Source organism: Anarrhichthys ocellatus, unplaced genomic scaffold (assembly GCF_004355925.1).
Source record: "Anarrhichthys ocellatus isolate YVR2014 unplaced genomic scaffold, GSC_Weel_1.0 scaffold7, whole genome shotgun sequence".
NCBI classification, from domain to species: Eukaryota; Metazoa; Chordata; class Actinopteri; order Perciformes; family Anarhichadidae; genus Anarrhichthys; species Anarrhichthys ocellatus.
In genome coordinates, this window is record NW_022280037.1 from 967,290 (window position 1) to 987,610 (window position 20,321).

Sequence of the window (20,321 nt, forward strand, 5' to 3'; positions counted from 1 at the left end):
TTTTTTGTGCACAGGACCTGGCCTGTTTGTTCGAGATCTACCTGAAACCCTTGCAGAATGAAACCTTCCTCACACTGGACGAGGTAGGTGGCGAGTGTGTGTGTGTGTGTGTGTGTGTGTTATAGTATGTGAAGTATGATAAACATTATGCGAGGTGTATAACGTCCAGAGGCGTGTCCTGGGAGGTGTAGAGGCTATATAGGGCTTAGAAGTCATTGAGTGCTTATTACCCAGAGGTGACGCCGATGGACTCTGCTAGGCTATGTCTCCCTCATTACCCTCACTGTGACTGGCTGGAGGACAAATTAGCGTCCCCTTACCCTGAACTTCCAGCGCCCCACTGGGACACACCAATAAAGGCTAGTTTAAGATTAAACCCATCCTTTAAGCATTCACCTCAGATGCACACAACACAGCTTTTTGTTCTTCTTTCTCCACCTTAGATGTGACAGTAGCTGCAGCATGGTAATGACCTCAGCATTGCAGTTTCCATCCCTGTCTTTAGTGTCAGGTGTGACCTCAAAAACGACTCTCACGAGACACACTAGTCGATAGGCCACTGAGCAGTGGGGCAAATTAAATGGCCATTATGGGACAGCAGGACGTGTCCAGACACAAAATGGACAAGAGCATGTTGGCCCCCAAACGGATTTTAATGAAGGGAAGTGTTGACCCCGGGTATTGCGTGTCGGAGAGGCTGTGTTAGACAGTAGAAGTTTGTTCATGTGTGTGCGCTGCATTTCTAGCAGGGCTATAGCTTGTCCCTTAGTGCCTTTGACATGGATGGAGCCATCAGGTTGGAGGTTTTACAACACTACAGGGTGCCTGTCTCACTGACTGTTATGAATTACAAGCTATCTTGGCTCTTTTTTTTTTTTTTTTTTTCTTGTCGTCTCATATTCCTTCACTCTCTCCCTTCTTCCCCTTCCACTCTTTTCTCTGCCAATTTCCCGTCATCCACCTTCCCACAATTCCACACTGCCTCTCCTTTCTTCACCTCATTCTATCCATTATCCCACTGCTCATACTCTCCTCCTCAGATGGAGAGTCTGTTTGGCAGCCTGCCAGAGATGCTGGACTTCCAGAGGGTCTTTCTACAGACCTTGGAGGAGAGGATCGCCTCCTCGCCTGACTTCAGCACTCTGGAGACCCCCTCACAGTTCAAGGTGAGATACACACACACACACACAGTGACATATCACCTTTATTGATTACATGTCCAAAGCTTCAGTATGGATTTCATGAGTATGAGTATACAGAACAACATTATTCTTATACCAGGTGGTTTCATCCACTATTCCAAAGAAAGGTATGATCTTTGAGAGGGTGATTTTATAGCCTTGTACATGAAAAGGTGTGCTGTCTATTGATCGAAGTGAAGGTTCACAGGTTGGATTGTGAGCCGCTGAAAGCTAGTGAACTCGAGAGGTTAGGCGAGAGGGGGAGGACAGAGGGTGGCGTTTGGTTAGTCTCCCGAGAGAGGGAGGACAGAGTGCTTCGGTCATGACTTCACATGTTCGCACTCTTTCATCCCCTCTTCTCTGTACTCATTTGGCTTTGTGTAACATCACTCTCTCGCCATCTGTGTGCAACACTCATCCCCGTGCCTTTTTCTCTCTCACACCCTCTCGGTTAACAGAAGCTGCTGTTTTCTCTCGGGGGATCGTTCCTCTACTACGCTGACCACTTCAAGCTCTACAGCGGCTTCTGTGCCAACCACATCAAGGTCCAGAAGGTCCTGGAGAGAGGTACAATACACACCTAAACGCGTGAAGAATTCGTGAAACGTGACATCTGCAGACATGTACTAATTCAAAGTGTCCCACACTCCTGCTAAATTCAGCTCCGTTGCACCTATGTTGCGTCAGAGACACCTCACGGCACTCGCTGTTGAAGGTTTGGCCTTGTCTTTTGGGAAACAAATCAATTATGTACGAAAGTAAAATTCTAAATGAGACAGTGGATGAAAGTGAGGTGCGTGATGCCCTGTACAGTTCGCTGTGTGTTCCACCTCCATCGTCATGCACAGGCACGCACACAAAATCCATAATTTTTGTTTTGTGATCCACGGTTTCTAAACACCCGAAGCTGTTTTACTGGCAGATGAAGTTTAAACAAATACAAGCGTTTATTAGTACACATAGTTTGGCTAACCTTGTCCACGTGGACCGTTAAAACCTTACAACAGAGCCCTAATAATTCCTGGCTCTGCCCTCAGCATGTGAGAGAGCAGATATTTTAAAGTTGATTCATGCCTGCTGCTGCGACGCCGGCCCTTTCTGCCACTATTTGGGAATGCTGCCCAGTGCAGAGAGAAATGTAAGAAGATTGGCTTTGTTGCCAACATTGGGGGGGGGGGGGGGGGGTCTGGGCAAATTGCCCCCCAGTGCTGCCCCATTACTCGAATTGCATGGGATATTCCTCGAAGTAAGCAACAGGATGGATATTTAATAGGATTAGCAGAAGAAAAACACTCAGAAATAGTCCCTGATGGGTCAGAGTTACCTAGAGGAGAATGAAGAGTGGTAAATACGGTTATCAAAGCAAAACTGATGCATGAAAGAGCTTTCTGCGGCGTTGAATATTTAAATTCATACATTAATGCCACCATTGGGCTATAGTAACATAGCAGATCAAACTTTATATTAGTTTTTATATACTGTGTGTGTGTGTGTATGTATATATATGTATATGTGTGTATGTATATATACAGTTGTGTGAAAAAGTGTTTGCCCCCTTCCTGATTTCTTATTTTTTTGCATGTTTGTCACACTTAAATGTTTTAGATCATCAAACAAATTTAAATATTAGACAAAGATAACACAAGTAAACACAAAATGCAGTTTTTAAATGAAGGTTTTTATTATTAAGGGGAAAAAAAATCCAAACCGCAATCAAGCTTTTGCGATAACTGGCAATGAGTCTTTTACAGCGCTGTAGAGGAATTTTGGCCCACTCATCTTTGCAGAATTGTTGTAAATCAGCCACATTGGAGGGTTTTCGAGCATGAACCGCCTTTTTAAGGTCATGCCACAGCATCTCAATCGGATTCAGGTCGGGACTTTGACTAGGCCACTCCAAAGTCTTCATTTTGTTTTTCTTAAGCCATTCATACGGGTGTATATAACCAACGCTTTATACGGTGTGGTGAACTGTATTATAGTTGTCACGCACAAGCTAATATTAGAACAACATGTAGCGCAGTAATCGCTCAGTACAGATAAGAATAGCGAAGCTTAACAAGGGTGATAGTTGCACATTCCGCACCCAGAGTATATAGTTGGCTCAGTGTGGTCACAACCAGCTGATCCAAGGACACAGAGAAGAAATCTGTGGGAGTTTGTCAACCCTTAAAGTAATTATATGCCCGTCTCTGCCATTATCACCCCCCCCCCACCCTCCCTTTCCCATCATGCCAAGAGCCCTGGGTTGCCTTAGTTTCTGTTTATTTGTCGACTCGTTAATTGCCTGCCAATTACTCTGGGAGGTGTCGATGCAGCTGCCTGTCTGTGGCTGGGAGTGCTATAATTAATACTTTAATGGCCCCCCTCAGTAAGCGTCGTGGAAGCATACTGCTCGGGGAGAATGCCATCACCTTTTACAGAAGGCTCAGTCATCCTGTGTTATACCTGCCATTTCACACGATGCTTTTGGCTTCGCCGCAAACTAAGGAGTCCCAACTCGATCATTCTCACCAGACAGACAGCTTTAGTATTTAAGTACCTCATCACAGCTCTGCTAGATTCTTTTTATTTATTTATTTTTTTACTTTCGCCTTGCGAAAACAAGCTTGTCTTAAATTTTCTTATGGCATTCAGAGGAGATGGACTAAGTATAACGGATGCATGAGCAGATGTTTACATTCAACTACGGCCGTGGTCATGGCATGCCGGTGAAGCCTACACTACCCCCTGCTGGAGGCAGCTTAATGCACCGTGATTCTGCTCTGGCCTGCGCAGGGACAATTTCAGATCAGTCTATCAACTATGGCTTATAGTACAGCTACACATCTCTCTCACTATGCATGCACGAGACCATCAGTGCATCAGGAAACACAAACACTAAAAACCAAGACTAAAGACTCATATTAATTCAGTATGCGTGTGTGCATGTGTTTTTCAGCTAAGACGGATCAGGCCTTCAAGGAATTCTTGGCTGCGAGGAACCCCACCAAGCAGCACTCATCCACCCTGGAGTCCTACCTGATTAAACCGGTGCAGAGGGTCCTCAAGTATCCCCTGCTGCTCAGGGAGCTGGTCTCCCTCACTGACGTGGACAGCGAGGAGCACTACCACCTTACCCGTAGGGAGACACACACACACACGCATGTACACACACACATATACGCTATAAATATAGGCCATATTCACACTTGTCATTTCAGTGTCTCTGTTATCATGCCATCATGCCTGCGAGCATCGAGTGACAGATTTGTGCACATAAGAGATGGCCTTTTTGTCATGCACAGTGCACATACAAACCTGCTACTGTAATGCAATGCATCTACATATGCAGTCCAGAATTGATCCCCGTTAACACTCCATTCTGTTGTTGTCCCTGCAGAGGCTCTGAAAGCCATGGAGAAGGTGGCCAGCCACATCAATGAGATGCAGAAGATCTACGAGGATTACGGCTCCGTGTTTGATCAGCTAGTTGCTGAGCAGAGCGGCCACGATAAAGAGGTAGATGCACATTTCAGAATCGGATTCCTAATCATCTAGCATAGCAAATGCATTTGAAGTTCCCTTGACGACAGTTGTGCATTTATTTCCAAGGACACCTGCAACAAAAACACAGTACTTGTGTACCAGTTTTAAACTACCTCAACCCAGTTAGCTATCACTACATCAGAGTGGGGCTGTTTAGCTACCGATGTTGTTTACTCTGTCTTCTGTGCACCGCCTCTAGGGATCGAATACATTTATACATTTATGGAATATTTAGTTGGAAATCACTGCAGTATAAATATCCAAAGTGAATGCTAAATAATGTTGTCTAGGGTACTGTATGTTTTCAACGTATTTAAACAGCTCTCAAAACGAGCAAAAAAGACAAATTACATAGAAAGGTTTGCTTGAAAACCGGCTTTCACATTGTGTACAAACGGTGGTTTGTGTTGTCTGCGTTGTCTGTGGAGCATCATTCAGAGACGTGGATACTTAGTATGTATCGCACAACAGTATGCTCCTTCAAAAAGCCCAAAAGTCTGGCTTGGGAATCTTCTGTCGCTGCTGTTTTCTTAAGCAGTCTCCTGTGTGTCTCCCTCAGGTCACAGAGATTTCTATGGGAGAGTTTCTCATGCATTCCTCAGTGGTCTGGCTCAACCCGCGTTCATCGTTGGGTCGCATGAGAAAAGACCCCGAAATGACCGTGTTTGGTGAGTGTGCGCCCTTATTGCCTTGCTGTTATTGCTGTTGCATTCTGGGAAAAATATTTCTCCTTCTTTCCCTACCACCCACTTCCACCCTGCTAGACTCCAAAGGTTACTGGAAGTTACTGGAAGCGATTTGACTGGTATTCCTATCAAACTCCACATACCGTTTTGTCTCAAGGGCTTTGGGCATAGATGACCATGTTTGCAGTTTAGTCAGTACAGACCAAGTGTATTGGGCTTTCTGCGGCGCCACACCGAATTGTGTCTGCAATAGCACTCAAAACATATTTAGGTGAATCTCAATACTCAGAGCTGTAGCGTTGATATGTGCTTTAAGGCTTCAAGCTGGCATCTAAAATGCCTCTGTGTGTTGCGCTCCTCCAGTCGCTTTCCCCAAGAGGCATTCGCAGTCAAAACTAAGACGCCGATGTGTTCTCTCTCTCACCAGTGTTCAAGAAAGCGGTGATATTGGTCTACAGGGAAAACAACAAGCTGAAGAAGAAGATGGTAAGCATTGTTTCTCATTTACTCCCTCGTGCCACATATGGTGTCTTTGTTGTGAAACTCAGCCTTTATTCCTCTTCTCCCCTATGTGGCGTTCTCTATGTGATGACCAGACCAGCTCTCGTTCGGCCCTCTCTCACGGAGATTCAGACCCCTTTAAGTTCCGTTGGCTCATACCGCTTTCATCGCTGCAGGTCAGACTGGGAAATACTGCAGGTAAGAGGCTGGCACACTGCCACAGTATCCCACTAAATCACTCACAAAGTACATCTACTAAATCTTTTTGTTCTCCCTCCCCCTTTATATTTCCCCACACAAAACCCCTAAGCTCATTTTCCTTGCCCGCACACACACGCACACGCACACACACACACACGCACACCTCTTCTGGCATTTATAATCGGCTCCCTCCCTCCTTATCTCATTCTGAAACTGTAAACCATATTTGGACTGTGTGATTAAAAGCCTCCCCTTTATTTCCTCTCTCCCAGGAACAGGCACAGAAAGCAGCTGCATCTGGGAGCTGATTCACTCCAGGTCCGAGGTGGAAGGTAGACCAGAGACAGTCTTCCAGCTGTGCAGCAGGTCAGAGATTAAACTTTCAGGTGGAATCAGCGATGATTAATGCTGCTCTGCATTCATGGATTCTATAGCCTTTTTTACCCATCACACATACTAGAATTAGGGTATTTTATTTTTGGGTTGGCCATTGGGAATTTCTTTAAATTTGGCACACAGGTCCAACGGGACTTAATGATGAACTGATTCGATTTTGGTGTTCAAAGGCCACTCAAGTTCGTCCCATCCTCATGAACGCAATATTTCAGGAACACCTTGTCGGAGTTTCTTTATATTTGGCATAAATGTCCACTTTGTGCAGATTTTGGTGGCCATTTTGAGCCATAACTCAATAATTTATATGCTAATTATTACAATTAAAATGATGAAGTGAGGACATTTTGGACAGACATGGATGTAAATTGCAACATGACCCGTTGCCAAAGGCATACACCGGTGAGGCGGTAATTCTAGTTTAAAGGATAATTCAGTTGTATAAAAGGGTTGGTCTTTATGTCTGATTATTTTCTACACAGCCAGATTAGCTAACCCACTTTGTTTGGAGGCAAATTCAATTAAGGTAATGTAAACCACTATTGAAATGTGTGTTTGCTGATCGAGCTCAAGAACAACAAGCGTATTTAATCAATAATCTGTTTCACAGTTTGACAGAAGCATTTTTTTAGAAGTGCAACATTTCCGAAAATATGCCCTTTCCCTTGTTTGCTGATACCATTCTCATATCTGTCTGTTAAATATGAAGCCACGGCCAGCAGCCGCTTAGCTTAGCATAAAGACTGAAAACAGGGGAAGCAGCTCGCTCTGTCCGCAGCTCAAAAATATGCCCAACGGCATCTTTAAAACTTACTAATTAACATTATATATATCTTGTATTTACGAATGTTTTTTGTAAACATTAAGCAAAGGAGGTCTTTGTGCTTAGCTAAGCAAATTGTCTGTTGTCTGTAGCTTCACATTCAACAGGCAAAAAGGAGATTGGTATCATTACCTCCCAACATGTCGAACTATAGCCGTACTGATTTAAAACAGACGATGTATATGGACTAGAGAATACAATGGTTTATTTTGTTTCTTTGTTCATTTTCTAATTTTGTTCAATAATTTAATCTTGTAAAGCAATTTTTGTTTTCATATCATGGAAACGAGATATGGCAGAGTATAGTTAACACTTTAGCATTGTTTCCCCATGGATCCTTTGTTCCTGTTGTTGCTGTCTCAGCATTTAACAATTCATGTGTCTACATGGGGATGGTACTTTGAGTAAAGCCTGTGACCCAATTGGTAAGTCCTGTGACACCTGGTGAAATTGGGATCACTCCTAATGAATTACACCACCCATTTCACTGGGGACACAATGGAACTCTCTCTAATCCCCTTAATCTATATTTAGCCTCTGAAATCAGGTTTGCATATCCTGTGCTCATGTTGCTATTCTGTGTCCTCCTCAGTGTGCCAGAGAACAAGGTCAACATTATCAAGGTGGTCCGCTCCATCCTCCGGGAGAACGTGAGGAGGAACATGAGGGGCGAGGACACGCTAGAGAGGAGCTGTAAGGAGCGACTGGTCCCCCTGCGCAGCACCTTGCCCCCCTCTGTCAAGCTAGGTGAGCCTTCAGAAAATATATATATATATTTATTTTTTTTATACAGGAGATATTTCTTTCAATTATTGATCTATGGATAAAACTTAACATTGGTTTGGTATAACAGGTACTGCCTCCTGGGAAGTTTTCTTATAAAAACATGTCCACATAGGTCAGAAGAGTGATTCTTCCCATCTGGTAGTTTAGAAATCATCAACTGTGTAATGCTAAGTATGAATGTACTTTAGAGGTAATCGTATCTCACTTTTTAGCTCATGAAATGCTAAAGGGGCTGAGCTTGCAAGTGTTTTGCTCCGATAAGAGGGGCATTTCTGACTTCCGTCTCCGCATTCGTTACCAGGTTCCACCAGGGCTTCCTGGTTGTGTAAACAGCCTCTCGGAGATCTCTCCGCCCAGGCCGGGTGTCCCAAGCCTGGGCCAGACTCGGACGAGGGGAGCTTGAGCAGTGGGACCTACAGTTCGTCCGGGGCTCCTCCACCGTGCACCTCCTCTGAGTCGCACGTCCTCCTCCCTGTCCAGCAGAACTGGTCTCGGACACCTGGATCCAACTCGCAACCCCCTCGCTCCACCTCTGCTGTGAAAGAGTCCGATATTTTAAGTGACGAGGATGATGACGGTTTTAGCGAAGGGGGAACAAGGAGGGGCAGTGGAGACAGCAGTTCCCCAACTAGCGCCATCGAGGCTCAGTTCCTCCAACTTCAACTATCAGAGGATGCTGCGCCGGCTCCCTGTGTTCAACCCGAGAGCGTGGGGGACACTCCGGAGACCCAACCCAAACTGATGCGCGGACACTTCAGTGCTGTTAAGAGGAAAACCAGCAGTTTGAGGAAGAGCCAGGGTGCGCTGTTGAACATGAAAGCGCACAGCAGGTCCCTTGACAGCCAGACAGATGCAGCATCATCTTCTGGGGTCGTGGACCTCAACGCGTTGGAGAGAGAGTTCAGTGTCCAAAGTCTGACTTCTGTAGTGAATGAAGACTGTTTCTATGACCAGGCCGAGGGCTGTGCCACAGATGCTGGAAACGCCACCTCCTCATAGGGGACTGGATGGATGGAGCAGAACTGTACTGTACCAGGGCCACAAGTTAATGGTTATAAAGTTTAAGACACGAACCAAATGCGCCCATGCGTCATTAGAGGGGAAACCAGCTACCAGTGTGGCTTTGAAGCTGTGCCTAAACTCGGAAGTCGATTTAGTAAGCCACGCACCTGCCTGCTTAAAGTTAGGAGTAAATTATCTGATGTGTTACAGCGGTTTGCTCAGCTCAGCCTCCTCCCAACGAACCGTCTGGGTGATGTATTCCATCCTATTTTTCCCCTGCAGCTCAAGCTCATCTGCAGCTTTTATTCGATTTTCGACCATGCCTATGAAGAGTGGGGAGAACGGCCTCAGTCTGTCAGTCCCTAAAGTTAAAAGTCCACATTGCATATAGAGTCATGTGAAGATACTGAAGTTTCTGGAGGAAGCCACACTGGTGCTTAAGCACAGCTTGCCCAGGCAGCAGGCTTTCATACACAGAGGTCATGGGTTCTGGTAAAGTATTCGGTGTCACAGAACCAAACACTGTCAGGTCCCCACTTAGTATAAGTTGCAAAATATGAACTGAAAAGAGGCACTGAGTGAGGGCTATTACATGATAATAACATACACCCAAAGAGCTGTGGCGGTCATGTCCGACTGCCTGAAAATAAAACCCCAAGCTTTTTTTTTTTTTTTGCTGTATTTTGTGCACTAAAGTACAATGTTTGCCTATATATTTGAAATAATATTTTTTTGTACAGGTTTTAATGTTTAATGCTGTTTTTTTATTTATTAATAGGTTTGACTATGTACAGTATAGTTTGGCAAACTTACTTTTGTGAGTGAAGGCTTGAACAGTTGACTAAAGATTTGATCCATTAGTAAATACAAAAGATGCAATACAGCTTGACTTTTATTCCACTCCATTTTAAATGTTGCCGACTGGATTTTGGAAGTCTTTCCTTTAAACTTCTAGTATATGCTTTGGAATGTACAAGTGTTTTGAGGTCTGGCTGCTTAATTGAACGATTTAAACTGCAATAATGTTTATGTTTGTGTCCTGTGTATATATAATCTTTTCTATCTTTGAAACATTTATGTGTTCTCTCATACATACTTGACACTGTACAGGTAAGACAATAAGGCAGGAATTGGCAATAAATGCAGCTGATATTTTTGTAAATCTTTTGTTTGCCATATCATAAAGTACGTGTTGAGGTACTATAAAGAAGGCAAACCAACATCACATACTTTACCTTCTCAACTCAACGTTGCCATGCCTTTAATGCTAGCATACCAATGAATGTGAATGCCCCATTCTTATGGAATTGTTTTATAAATAAATATTTTATCTGTGAATGACGCCTGGAGGAGCAATGCTTTCAGCTTAGCCTTCAAAGTCTGTCAGTTGAGTTTTTATTGGTTCTGTATGTTCTCATGACGGGTGAAGCAGTGCTGGGACGTCGGTGTCTTATCTCAGGCTCGGTCCCTGCAGCTTGACTTGCCACCAGTCTCTGATTAGCTGTCATAGGAAATTCAGATATTGGAAGAAAAGGTATATCCTCAATAGAATACGAAGCGTCTGACAGAAGCGGGACACCATTATTTGAAGAATGCTTGGATCTTATACACAGTGATGACTGTGTTAAAATAAGCAAGCTTCGTGTTCTGACATGTTTAATTGGCTGAGCACATTTAGCATCCCCACAAGGACGATTCATTTGTTTTTCTTTACCTTATTTTCTTTCATATTAAAGCTAGAGGTCTGAAATTACCCAAAATATCAATTAAAGGATTTTTGGTGAGTGGACGATTGTTCATCAATCATTTTCCCAATTATCTGCATGGCTGTATAGTTTCAGCTTTAATTTGAAACATCTGCTGACATTTTGGCACTACATCATATTACATGAGGCATTACCCAAATAGCAGGTGAATGGAAATTTTTAATTAATTATGGTGCTTAAAGAGAGCCCATAAAACATTTGCTGTATGGCAGAAAATATGGACATGAGTGGTAATTATTCGATAATGTTTCATGCTAAAACCTGGTCAAACTAGTAATAATAAAAATAATAAATAAAATGGTACAGTTATAAATAATAGTAAGTTTGTAATATTTGTGATATGATACTGACTTTTTAAAGCATACAATTATATACATATATACATATAATTTACAGTTATATACTATAACTTTTTGGCTATACTACACAATGATGTTTTTGGACACCTGTTTTGTCATTGTGAGAAAGACAGTATTTTGAATATAGTATATTGTGAGTTTTTATTTAAGATATTCTGAACATTAACAGGCTATTATTGACTTAATGATTATATTTTTATGTAATGGGGTAGTACAATACTTTGAGAAGTTTTGGAGAGAAGGGACAAATAGGTTTTGAACCTCTGGTTCTGTGTAAATACCTGAAGATGGGACATTTGTTCTACCAGGTGAGCTAAAATTATAAGATTTTGGGTGCATAACTCCAGTATTACTGCCATTTGGGTTTTTTTCTGACCTTTTTTTGACATGCTATACTATGACTTTTTCATGACTTTATTCAACATACTATACTGTGACTTTCCACGCTTTTTTTCGACATGCTATAATAAGACTTCGTCATATGACTTTTTTCGACATACTATAATAAGACTTTTTTTAACATATACTATGACTTTTCGACATACTATAATAAGACTTTTTTCGACATACTATACTATGACTTTTTTCGACATGCTATACTATGACTTTTTTCAACACGCTATACTATGACTTTTTTCGACATACTATAATAAGACTTTTCGACATACTATAATAAGACTTTTTTCGACATACTATACTATGACTTTTTTCAACACGCTATACTATGACTTTTTTCGACATACTATACTATGACTTTTTTCGACATACTATAATAAGACTTTTTTCAACACGCTATACTATGACTTTTCGACATACTATAATAAGACTTTTTTCAACACGCTATACTATGACTTTTTTCGTCATGCTACAATTTTGACGTTACACAATGACTTTCTGCCTCTTTCATGACTTTTTGAAATACTATAATAAGACTTTTTTCGGCATACTATACTATGACTTTTTTCAACACGCTATACTATGACTTTTTTCGACATACTATAATAAGACTTTTTTCGACATACTATAATAAGACTTTTTTCAACACGCTATACTATGACTTTTTTCGTCATATTATACTGAGACTTTTTCGACATGCTACAATTTTGACATGTTACACAATGACTTTCTGCCTCTTTCATGACTTTTTGAAATACTATAATATGACTTTTTTCAACATGCTATTTATACCATGACTTTTCTCGACATGCTATGATAAGACTTTTTTATGACATTTTTTCAACCTGCTACAGTATGACATTTTTATTACTTTTTTTCAACATTCTACACTGACATTTTTGTCATGCTATACTTTGATTTTTCAGGAATATGATAATTTGAGTTTTTGTCGACATACTGCCCATTAGCTTTATTATTCATTACTTATACACAGTATACTATGAATTTTTAATGACATACAATAGTACAATGATTTCATGAGTACAAGCAATGAACCCTTCAGGGAGCAGTAACCTTAGTTACTACTCTGGCATGAATTTATGTAGAGCAGGCAGCTGAAGTGTTAAGTATAGGTTTTTAAAACGGATAGTAGTGCTTAAAGGTTCTCTATTCAACATTCATACCACTAACATAGCAGCAAACTACTATTTGCTATGAAAAGATATAGTGGAGTAATGTCTGCCTGCGCAGTGAATGAAGTCGCTCTCCCTCTGTGCGTGCTGTGATCCCAGCCTCTCTTACAGAGCTGGGCCGGCCTGCATGCCTTTTAGTGCATGTTAGTGCATGTGAGCATGCCCCACTGGCTCGCTCATGGCCGCCGCTCTAGACTGTTCTCAGAAGGTGGTTACAGCTGATGTCGTCGCAGAAGCGTAGCGCCCCTCAGGTTAACACTGTGAGCGCCGTCAGCACTGTTGCCATTGTATGCACTGTTAGCATTATTAGCCATTGAGAGGCAATATGCGCCACAATTATGTGTATAATAATGGGCACCTTTAAAAGATATTATACAGACAAACAAATGTCTTCTGAGGTGGCATAACAAATATCTTCCGAAAATAAAATTGTATCATAACACAAAACCACCTCGTGTTTCTTTAGGGTCACAGAGCCTTCTTGATAACACACACCATCACCGCTGCCAACATGGCAGTGCTGCATACCTATCTGCCATGTAAATCTGATGAAGTCCTGATTGTGGTTGGAGATTAACACCCACTAATCATCAAAACTGAGTGGAGTCTCCCTCTGGCAAGTCAACCTTAGCCTGCCATCTGCCACACCGGCAGGCAACAGCCCTGCCATGTTCTGTTGGTGATAATCTGTTCTAGCGTTCAAAAACGAACATTTCAAATTGTAACGACGCTTTTATTGACATAAAAAACACCGTGGTAAACATACGTACATGTCATAAATGCTGCATGAGGCATGACATCATTCCTTAAAAAGGAAATTGGTTAGATTTTATTGCAGATTGTATTATTTATTATATATAGATGTATCTATATATAAATATATAGATATAATAAATAAATAAATATAGGCATTAACAGTAGATTTCTTTAATACAACAAGAGTCTTTCTGGAGGTGAAACATTTCCAGCACTTTCCTCCTCCCTTTAAGCTCCGTCTCTCAAGTGACGAAACAATTCAGTGCTTAGAGAAGGGAAACGGCCTGAATATGGTGCTGCCATGTTGTTCCCATTTCCTAAATCACCCTGAAAACGCTGACGGTTCTTTTGGGTCCCACAGGACAAGATGTTATGCGCGCTGGATCTGAAATAAAAATTGGGACTTAAAGAGATACTCACTCTTAAAGACCTACTGTGGGTAACTAGAATGCTTTTTTTTTTTTTAATTCTCCCAAATACACATGACTCTGCTTTGAGTTGTCCCATCCTGGAGCAAGCTTTTGGAGCTAATCCAACCCACCCAGGATCTTTATGTGCCTTGTGTCTGTCCCAGGATTTTAAGTATAACAAGTTACCTACTGCTCCCTGGGTGCAGGGAAAAAACGTTTTAAAAATGCATGCATATGCCAGGTGGAAATGTCAAGGCTAAGAGCACTCCCTGTGCTAACAGAGGCTATTAGTGGGCCTCTCTTGGTTTATATACTTTCTTTTATTTAGCAGGGTTGCTGTGATGTGCCGGTTGGCTTGGCCATAAATGTGTCTGTTGTTTTATTCCTTTGCCTGGCGAGGTTCTTCAGTCTGAGCTCCTCTCTGAACTCATAGCCGAGGAGACTGGGTTCATGTGTGCAGAAATGAGCATAGGCCTCCGCTAAGGCTCTGAACTGGGGTATGGTGAGCTCCGTCGGGCGTAGAGTGGGGTCCACGTCTGCTTTCTGCATCATCTCCTGTGTCATCTCAACACGACACGCCTCAGGGAACAACTTTCTGAAAAGTGAGGCAGAGACATGAAGAAATGATCGCACACATTCCTCCACTGGGGTCACTTTGATAGCTTGATGATCATGAAAGATTAATGGTGTTATCAAGTTTAAGCAGGAAGAAATTGTCCCTCAGTGATTATTTCAAATGTGTGAAGTTAATTGAAATCACACAAAAGGCTAGAGCTGCTCATGAATTGTTAATTTGTTCCATTGCCGTGCTCCACAGTCAAGGACTGTAGACACTCAAACGGACACAAAGTTATCCGACATTAAGACAGCAGCTATAATTTAAATGTTACATTTTTTTTCTGAAAAGCTCCGCGAAACATTCAATATAGAAAGGTGATCATTTATTTCGAATGACATTTCCCTCTTTTCCGGTGTTCTTTCTCTGCAGGTTGGTGAGTAATAGCTGATTCCACACACTCCACAGTACAGATGCTTTGTAGGCGCTTCAGCGCTGGTGCCTCCTCTCCAATTTGGTTCCACTGCCGCCGACCCGCTGTAGTTACATAAAATATGCTGCCTCGTCTTCCTATGCCACCTCAATGACTCATAATTGCTGCTCTCTTCCGCACAACCAATGTTCCTTTTGTTATCCGGGCCTACACACACGTTCCTAGCGGGGGCGATGGGCAGCGTGCACATGCACGTGGGCGTGTGGGTTTGTCGCTAGTGGCTTTCAACAGAGCTCGTAGCGTGCTCCGACGTTTCAGACTTGTCCAGAGAACAGAAAGCCTCAAATGTAGTGCCATTATTTGTCAGAGTGGTGTGTGTGTGTGTGTGTGTGTGTGACAGAGAAACACAAATCAAAAAAACGTTCTAATTAATGATGAGATCAAGACGCAGCTGTCAGAAAACAGGGAATAAAAAATGCAGAGAGAGAATGACAGATGAGGATGAGACAAGATTAAAAAGTAAAAAAGAGTGAGAGGAAAGAGAGCGCGGAGGCTTTGAAAGCGACATCAAGTTGTATAACTGTGCTTACTCTACTCCTCTATGGCAGTGCTTCCTGCGGAACTGGAAAACGTTCCTGACGACTTTCTCCACAAGCTTGAAGGGCTGCTGGATCTGGGGCTGGACCAGAGGGGTGAAGTGAACTACTCCCACGTCCACCTACACACACACACACACACACACACACACACAAAAACACAAACACAGACGGAGAGAGCAAGAGATATCTTAAATGTAGTTTGCAAAGAGCTCATCGCAATGAAGAAAGTGGCTAGAATAAGGAGCAGGTAGGTGTGAGGAGAGAGGAGAATGCAAAGTGTGGAGTAAAACACTGGAGAGAAAAGGACGGCTGACAAATGGCAAGAGAGATACAAAGCTGCACAAAGGGAGAGGGAGAGGTGAAGGGATCAATACACCGGGATAAAAGAAAAGAGGAAAGGCTGAAAATAAGATGACGCAGCATGGCTGGCTGGCGAGTCGGTTCTAGTTGCCACAGTAACACCTGTGCGATGGACCATAGAAACTGAGCCCCCCCCCGTCTCTCCTCATGGCCCTGCACCATCACTGAGTTTCTTAATACCTGCCTGACTCACTGTGGCACTCTCCTCTTCATCCCACTGTCTTTTTGTTTCCGCTACAGGGGAAACCAATGCAGCATGAAGGCATATGGATCCAGTGACGGGTACGTTAGGCAGTCACAGAGCTCATGTCCTGCTTCATGGGACACTCGGTGGACACGGGCACCAGGAATTAAGGTCTCTTCAGACCAAACGAGAATACTTTGTGTGGAAAGAAATCACAATATAAGTTTGAGCCCATCTGTCTTTATGAGGCATTCCACACTGAATGCTAATTTGTTTGTAGTTTGCAGTGCAGCGTTTTTTTTCTTTCCGCAGCCGTTTCGAGTTCTGCGAATTCCAGATGCTGATAAGAACAAGCCATCCAATAAAGTGACTTTTGCTCACGTAAGCAATAGATTTTCTCAGACTTCAATGTCCTTCTGTTCATATCGTCACACGACAATTTAGAAATTGATCTCGCAAATCAGTGTCCTCTTTGATGAAACAAAAGAAATATAAATACAACAAACATAAAGACAACATCCGGCGAAGAAGTTGAAGTGTAAACAGGTGAGTGCCAGAGAGCACACAGTGAATTTGTTGTCTGTGCACGGCAGCAAATATAGATTGAAGCAGAATATTTGGTGAGATAAAAACCTGCATGGAAATGTTTTCCTCTATCTCTGACTTCTGGACTGACACGATCACAGACCAAGGACCGCGTGGCTGTGTGTGAGGGACAGAGTGGGAGAGAGGACTATCACACGCATTGTTTCTGAAAGTTATTAAAAAGAGAAAGTTGAATGTCCACGTTGTGAATGAAGCTTCAAAACCATTTGGTAGCCCACAGCCCATATTATCTTATTACCAGCTATGGCGGCCTATGAGCTCATTGTCTTTGCTTAAGAATTCCACATTTTCCTTTCAATTCCTTTGTTTTTGTCCCCGGTGTAAAAAGGCCTTAATTCTATTATAACTGCTTTAACTCCTTGAGAAAGTAATGGCAAAACAACAAACTGCTAATCTACAGGCTTTCAAAAATAACACCGGCAACTACTGAAGTACCCGTTGGGGTCCAAGTACCCCTGGTTGTAAATCACTGATCTACAGTAAAGGACCTGTGGTGGTGGTGGTGGTAACCTTAGCTGCTGTTCCTCACGAGCTGCTGACTCCCAATCCTTCCGGAGTCAGCCCTAAGCTGACTTGACACACTGTTGAAGGAACTGTGCCAGACTTAGCAGAGCCGAACTCTCGTTCTCAGATCACTCGACTTTCAGGCACATATACATCCACACGTTCTCTCTTCACTCTATTTGCTAGTTCCCCTTAAAAGGATCATCTACCGTCTATCTTCTGAGCGCTGTGATGGGATCAAAAGAACTAAAATACATTCAAAGACTATTTCTGAATGTCTAGATCTGTGTGTTTGCGCAACAAACAAGACCCTCATGTTTCAAGGGTTTCTCACATAATGGCATTCAGTCCTGCAAGTCATAGCTTAAGGGGCTACTGCACAATCAGAGAGGTACTCTACTGTGTGCGAACCAATGGCAAAGCCAGACAGTGGGCGGCAGAGCGGTGCAGTCGCCTGTATGTCTTTCCATAGATGGTAATAGCTTCACTTCCCCACTGAGGGAGCACTGTGAGGGACTGTACTTTGGCTGCCTGAGCACAATGACAATAGGGCCGCTGAGGAAAAACATCAGCAGTGTTATTCTTAATAATAATACCTCTCATTGCCCTGAAGTGCTTTTTGGCTTTGAGTGCTTTTCGAGACACTGAGAGACTCTTTATAAAAGCGAGCAACAATGATGACAAACATCTATACAAGTAGCTCACGTATCCATCTGATTGGAAAATAACTTGAGATGTGAAAGTGGGATGAAGGACGCTGAAGCTGAGAAGTCAAACAACAGATGAGACAGATGTTGCATACTATACATGTGCAGGTATATAAATGAGAGGAGACAGAAGTTGTGTAAGGAAGGAAGCACACAGGTGCATGAATGGGAATGTTACACATGTTCACTTAAGATTTAAAGGCAAGTCGAGCCTGTAATAACACATACCCGCAGACTTCTTTCCCCCCTGTAAGTCATGCAAACATATACATACACTGAAGTAACATAACGGGACATGTAATTCAGCTCAACAACCCTGCTGTTTGAAACTATATGCCCTAAGGAGCTCCTCGTGCCTCCTTGAAGATTGTATTCCTGGATTGTGTGACTCACCCACAGCTGCCTTTTGCTGTCCTGGGCAAAGGGGGCTGGCATCAATGATTGGGGAAGGAAAACCTAAGTGGTAAGAAGACGCGTGAAGGATTTCCAATGAGCTGTTTAGATTCCTCTTTTCTGTGAACAACTGAGGTACCGCTTGGGAGCCCTTGTAAACTGCAGCACTATCTCTTATCAGATCTATAGATCCCTGTGCGTCTGAGCTTCCTGCCGCAGTGGCTTTTAATGGGACGGCAGCGGCTGTCCCAACAGCCCCGAAGGCTCTGTGCAACAATGGAGCAGAGACAGCTTAACACTCCTGGGTCCAGCATCAGATGGTCTGACGTGGAGGACGAAGGGAATGTTGTTATGAGTTGAAGATGTAAGTGCATGTACTGAACAGCTGTTGAGTAACTTCGTGTTTAATTTTAATGTTGATTTTTGATACGTTTGACACAATCTAACATTGAACAATGACTTCATGTATTATTTGTAGCGTTGGTAACAGCCTCGGCTTCTGTATGATTACTCTATTATTAATACACTAACCCTTTCAAGTTAACATATAATGCATTTTAAATATAAAGGCTAGGTTGCAGGTGTTGTTGAAGGGCGTTGAGAGCTGTGGCTGCATCATTTGGTTCAGATCAAAAGCGTGTAATGTGACAATCAATCCCTCCGCCTGTCACATCAACACGTTAGGATTCTGATTCAGAGATTTTAGATCTGTATTGCAAAAAATACAATAAGTCTTTGGTGATGCGAGATCACACCACCGTCTGTTAGGAAGAAGCAATAAAAAAAAAAGAAGAATGTCTTTAATTTCAGTTTCTGCTGGAATAATTGGGCCATTTATATTCTGCGCCTCATGATTTAAGAAGGGAGCAAGGGGGGGGAAAGTCGATATTGGGACTATACAGGCAGCGGCATTTCAGCCATCATCTTGTCCAAGTCACTTTGCTGCTATGATTTATGTATGGCCTTGCTACACGGCTTCACTAGCGCCACCGGAATATATCCCGCTCCCTGCCATTAATCCTTCCCCTGATAACCTCAACATGCAAGGAAACTCCATCTTAAATCATGCCCCGTCACCTGGCTACTCCATTGAGGTGCTGTGAACATGCCTTCACTCCCACTCACCCTCCGCCAGCCCAACCCCGAAAAACCCTTAATGTACTTTGCATCTGCAGACTGACTTATTGACCCTATTTGACAACATTAATATCTCGAGCTCACTCAGGTTCTCCTACCCTCCCCCATCCCTTTTCTTTACACAGGTGGCTGGAAGGATCGTACCAACAAAGCAGATGGAGATTGGAAATGTCATCATTTGACCAAACCATCATATTTAGCAGTGAATCATTACCACTAATTAGGCTTCTAAATTAGACTGTTACGTAAGGATCAATACTCAAGCTCATGAAAATGATTGCTCGGGCTCTCTAAATCCGGCTAATTTGATCAGAGCTTTAGAAAAGAGTTTAAACATTTACATAGACTTTGAATCTGCTTCCTTCCTTATGAATGTCACACTAAATAATCGGATAAAGCAACACCTTGCATATCACTGTGAAAAGAAGGTATCATAGATTCTCCTGGTAGAGAGATGTAAAGGAGATCTCTATCGAAAAATCCCACGTCTGCTCTTTGTCTGCAACTCAAGACCTTTACTGGCCCACTTCGGTACAATAGTCACACATCTATATTACTTGTGAGTTACCATATTTCATGCGTTTGACCTTCCCAAAGCTCAGCACTCTATTACTCCAGCTTTGCCCTGCGGTTCTCCAGCTCTTTCTTTCCCCATTTCCACCTCCAACGTCTCTTTTCTTGGTGAGTTCTCGCCCAATGGTGTGCGAGCACTAATTTGTCATGTCCCTCTAAGCGCAGCCATGTCGAGATGGCAGGGGCCCCGGGGGCACCAGCCACCGTGCTATACCTGAACCATCAATACTTGCGCTTACATAATGGTAGGTTCTGAGAAAAAGCAAGGGGGGGGGGGGGGGGGGGGGG

General features: G+C 42.9%; 2 protein-coding genes across 6 annotated transcripts in view; one reads left to right on the top strand and one right to left on the bottom strand.

The window, feature by feature from the left end:
• The window catches only part of tiam2a (TIAM Rac1 associated GEF 2a), a 77,357-nt gene extending 66,915 nt beyond the window's left edge, over positions 1-10,442 (top strand). For all 4 annotated transcript variants that reach the window (XM_031847102.1, XM_031847105.1, XM_031847104.1 and 1 more), the window contains 11 exons: positions 15-83; positions 1,041-1,166; positions 1,640-1,748; positions 4,123-4,302; positions 4,564-4,682; positions 5,269-5,377; positions 5,823-5,881; positions 5,992-6,094; positions 6,370-6,463; positions 7,906-8,060; positions 8,401-10,442. In XM_031847102.1, the coding sequence (XP_031702962.1) occupies positions 15-83; positions 1,041-1,166; positions 1,640-1,748; positions 4,123-4,302; positions 4,564-4,682; positions 5,269-5,377; positions 5,823-5,881; positions 5,992-6,094; positions 6,370-6,463; positions 7,906-8,060; positions 8,401-9,098 (1,821 nt within the window). In that variant the 3' untranslated portion in view covers positions 9,099-10,442. The remainder of the gene's footprint in view (positions 1-14; positions 84-1,040; positions 1,167-1,639; positions 1,749-4,122; positions 4,303-4,563; positions 4,683-5,268; positions 5,378-5,822; positions 5,882-5,991; positions 6,095-6,369; positions 6,464-7,905; positions 8,061-8,400) is intronic.
• A 3,074-nt stretch (positions 10,443-13,516) lies between these two features.
• tfb1m (transcription factor B1, mitochondrial) overlaps positions 13,517-20,321 on the bottom strand; it is a 24,134-nt gene continuing 17,329 nt past the window's right edge. For both annotated transcript variants that reach the window (XM_031847263.1, XM_031847264.1), the window contains exons 7-8: positions 15,561-15,688; positions 13,517-14,576 (exon numbers count right to left, since the gene is read on the bottom strand). In XM_031847263.1, the coding sequence (XP_031703123.1) occupies positions 14,306-14,576; positions 15,561-15,688 (399 nt within the window). In that variant the 3' untranslated portion in view covers positions 13,517-14,305. The remainder of the gene's footprint in view (positions 14,577-15,560; positions 15,689-20,321) is intronic.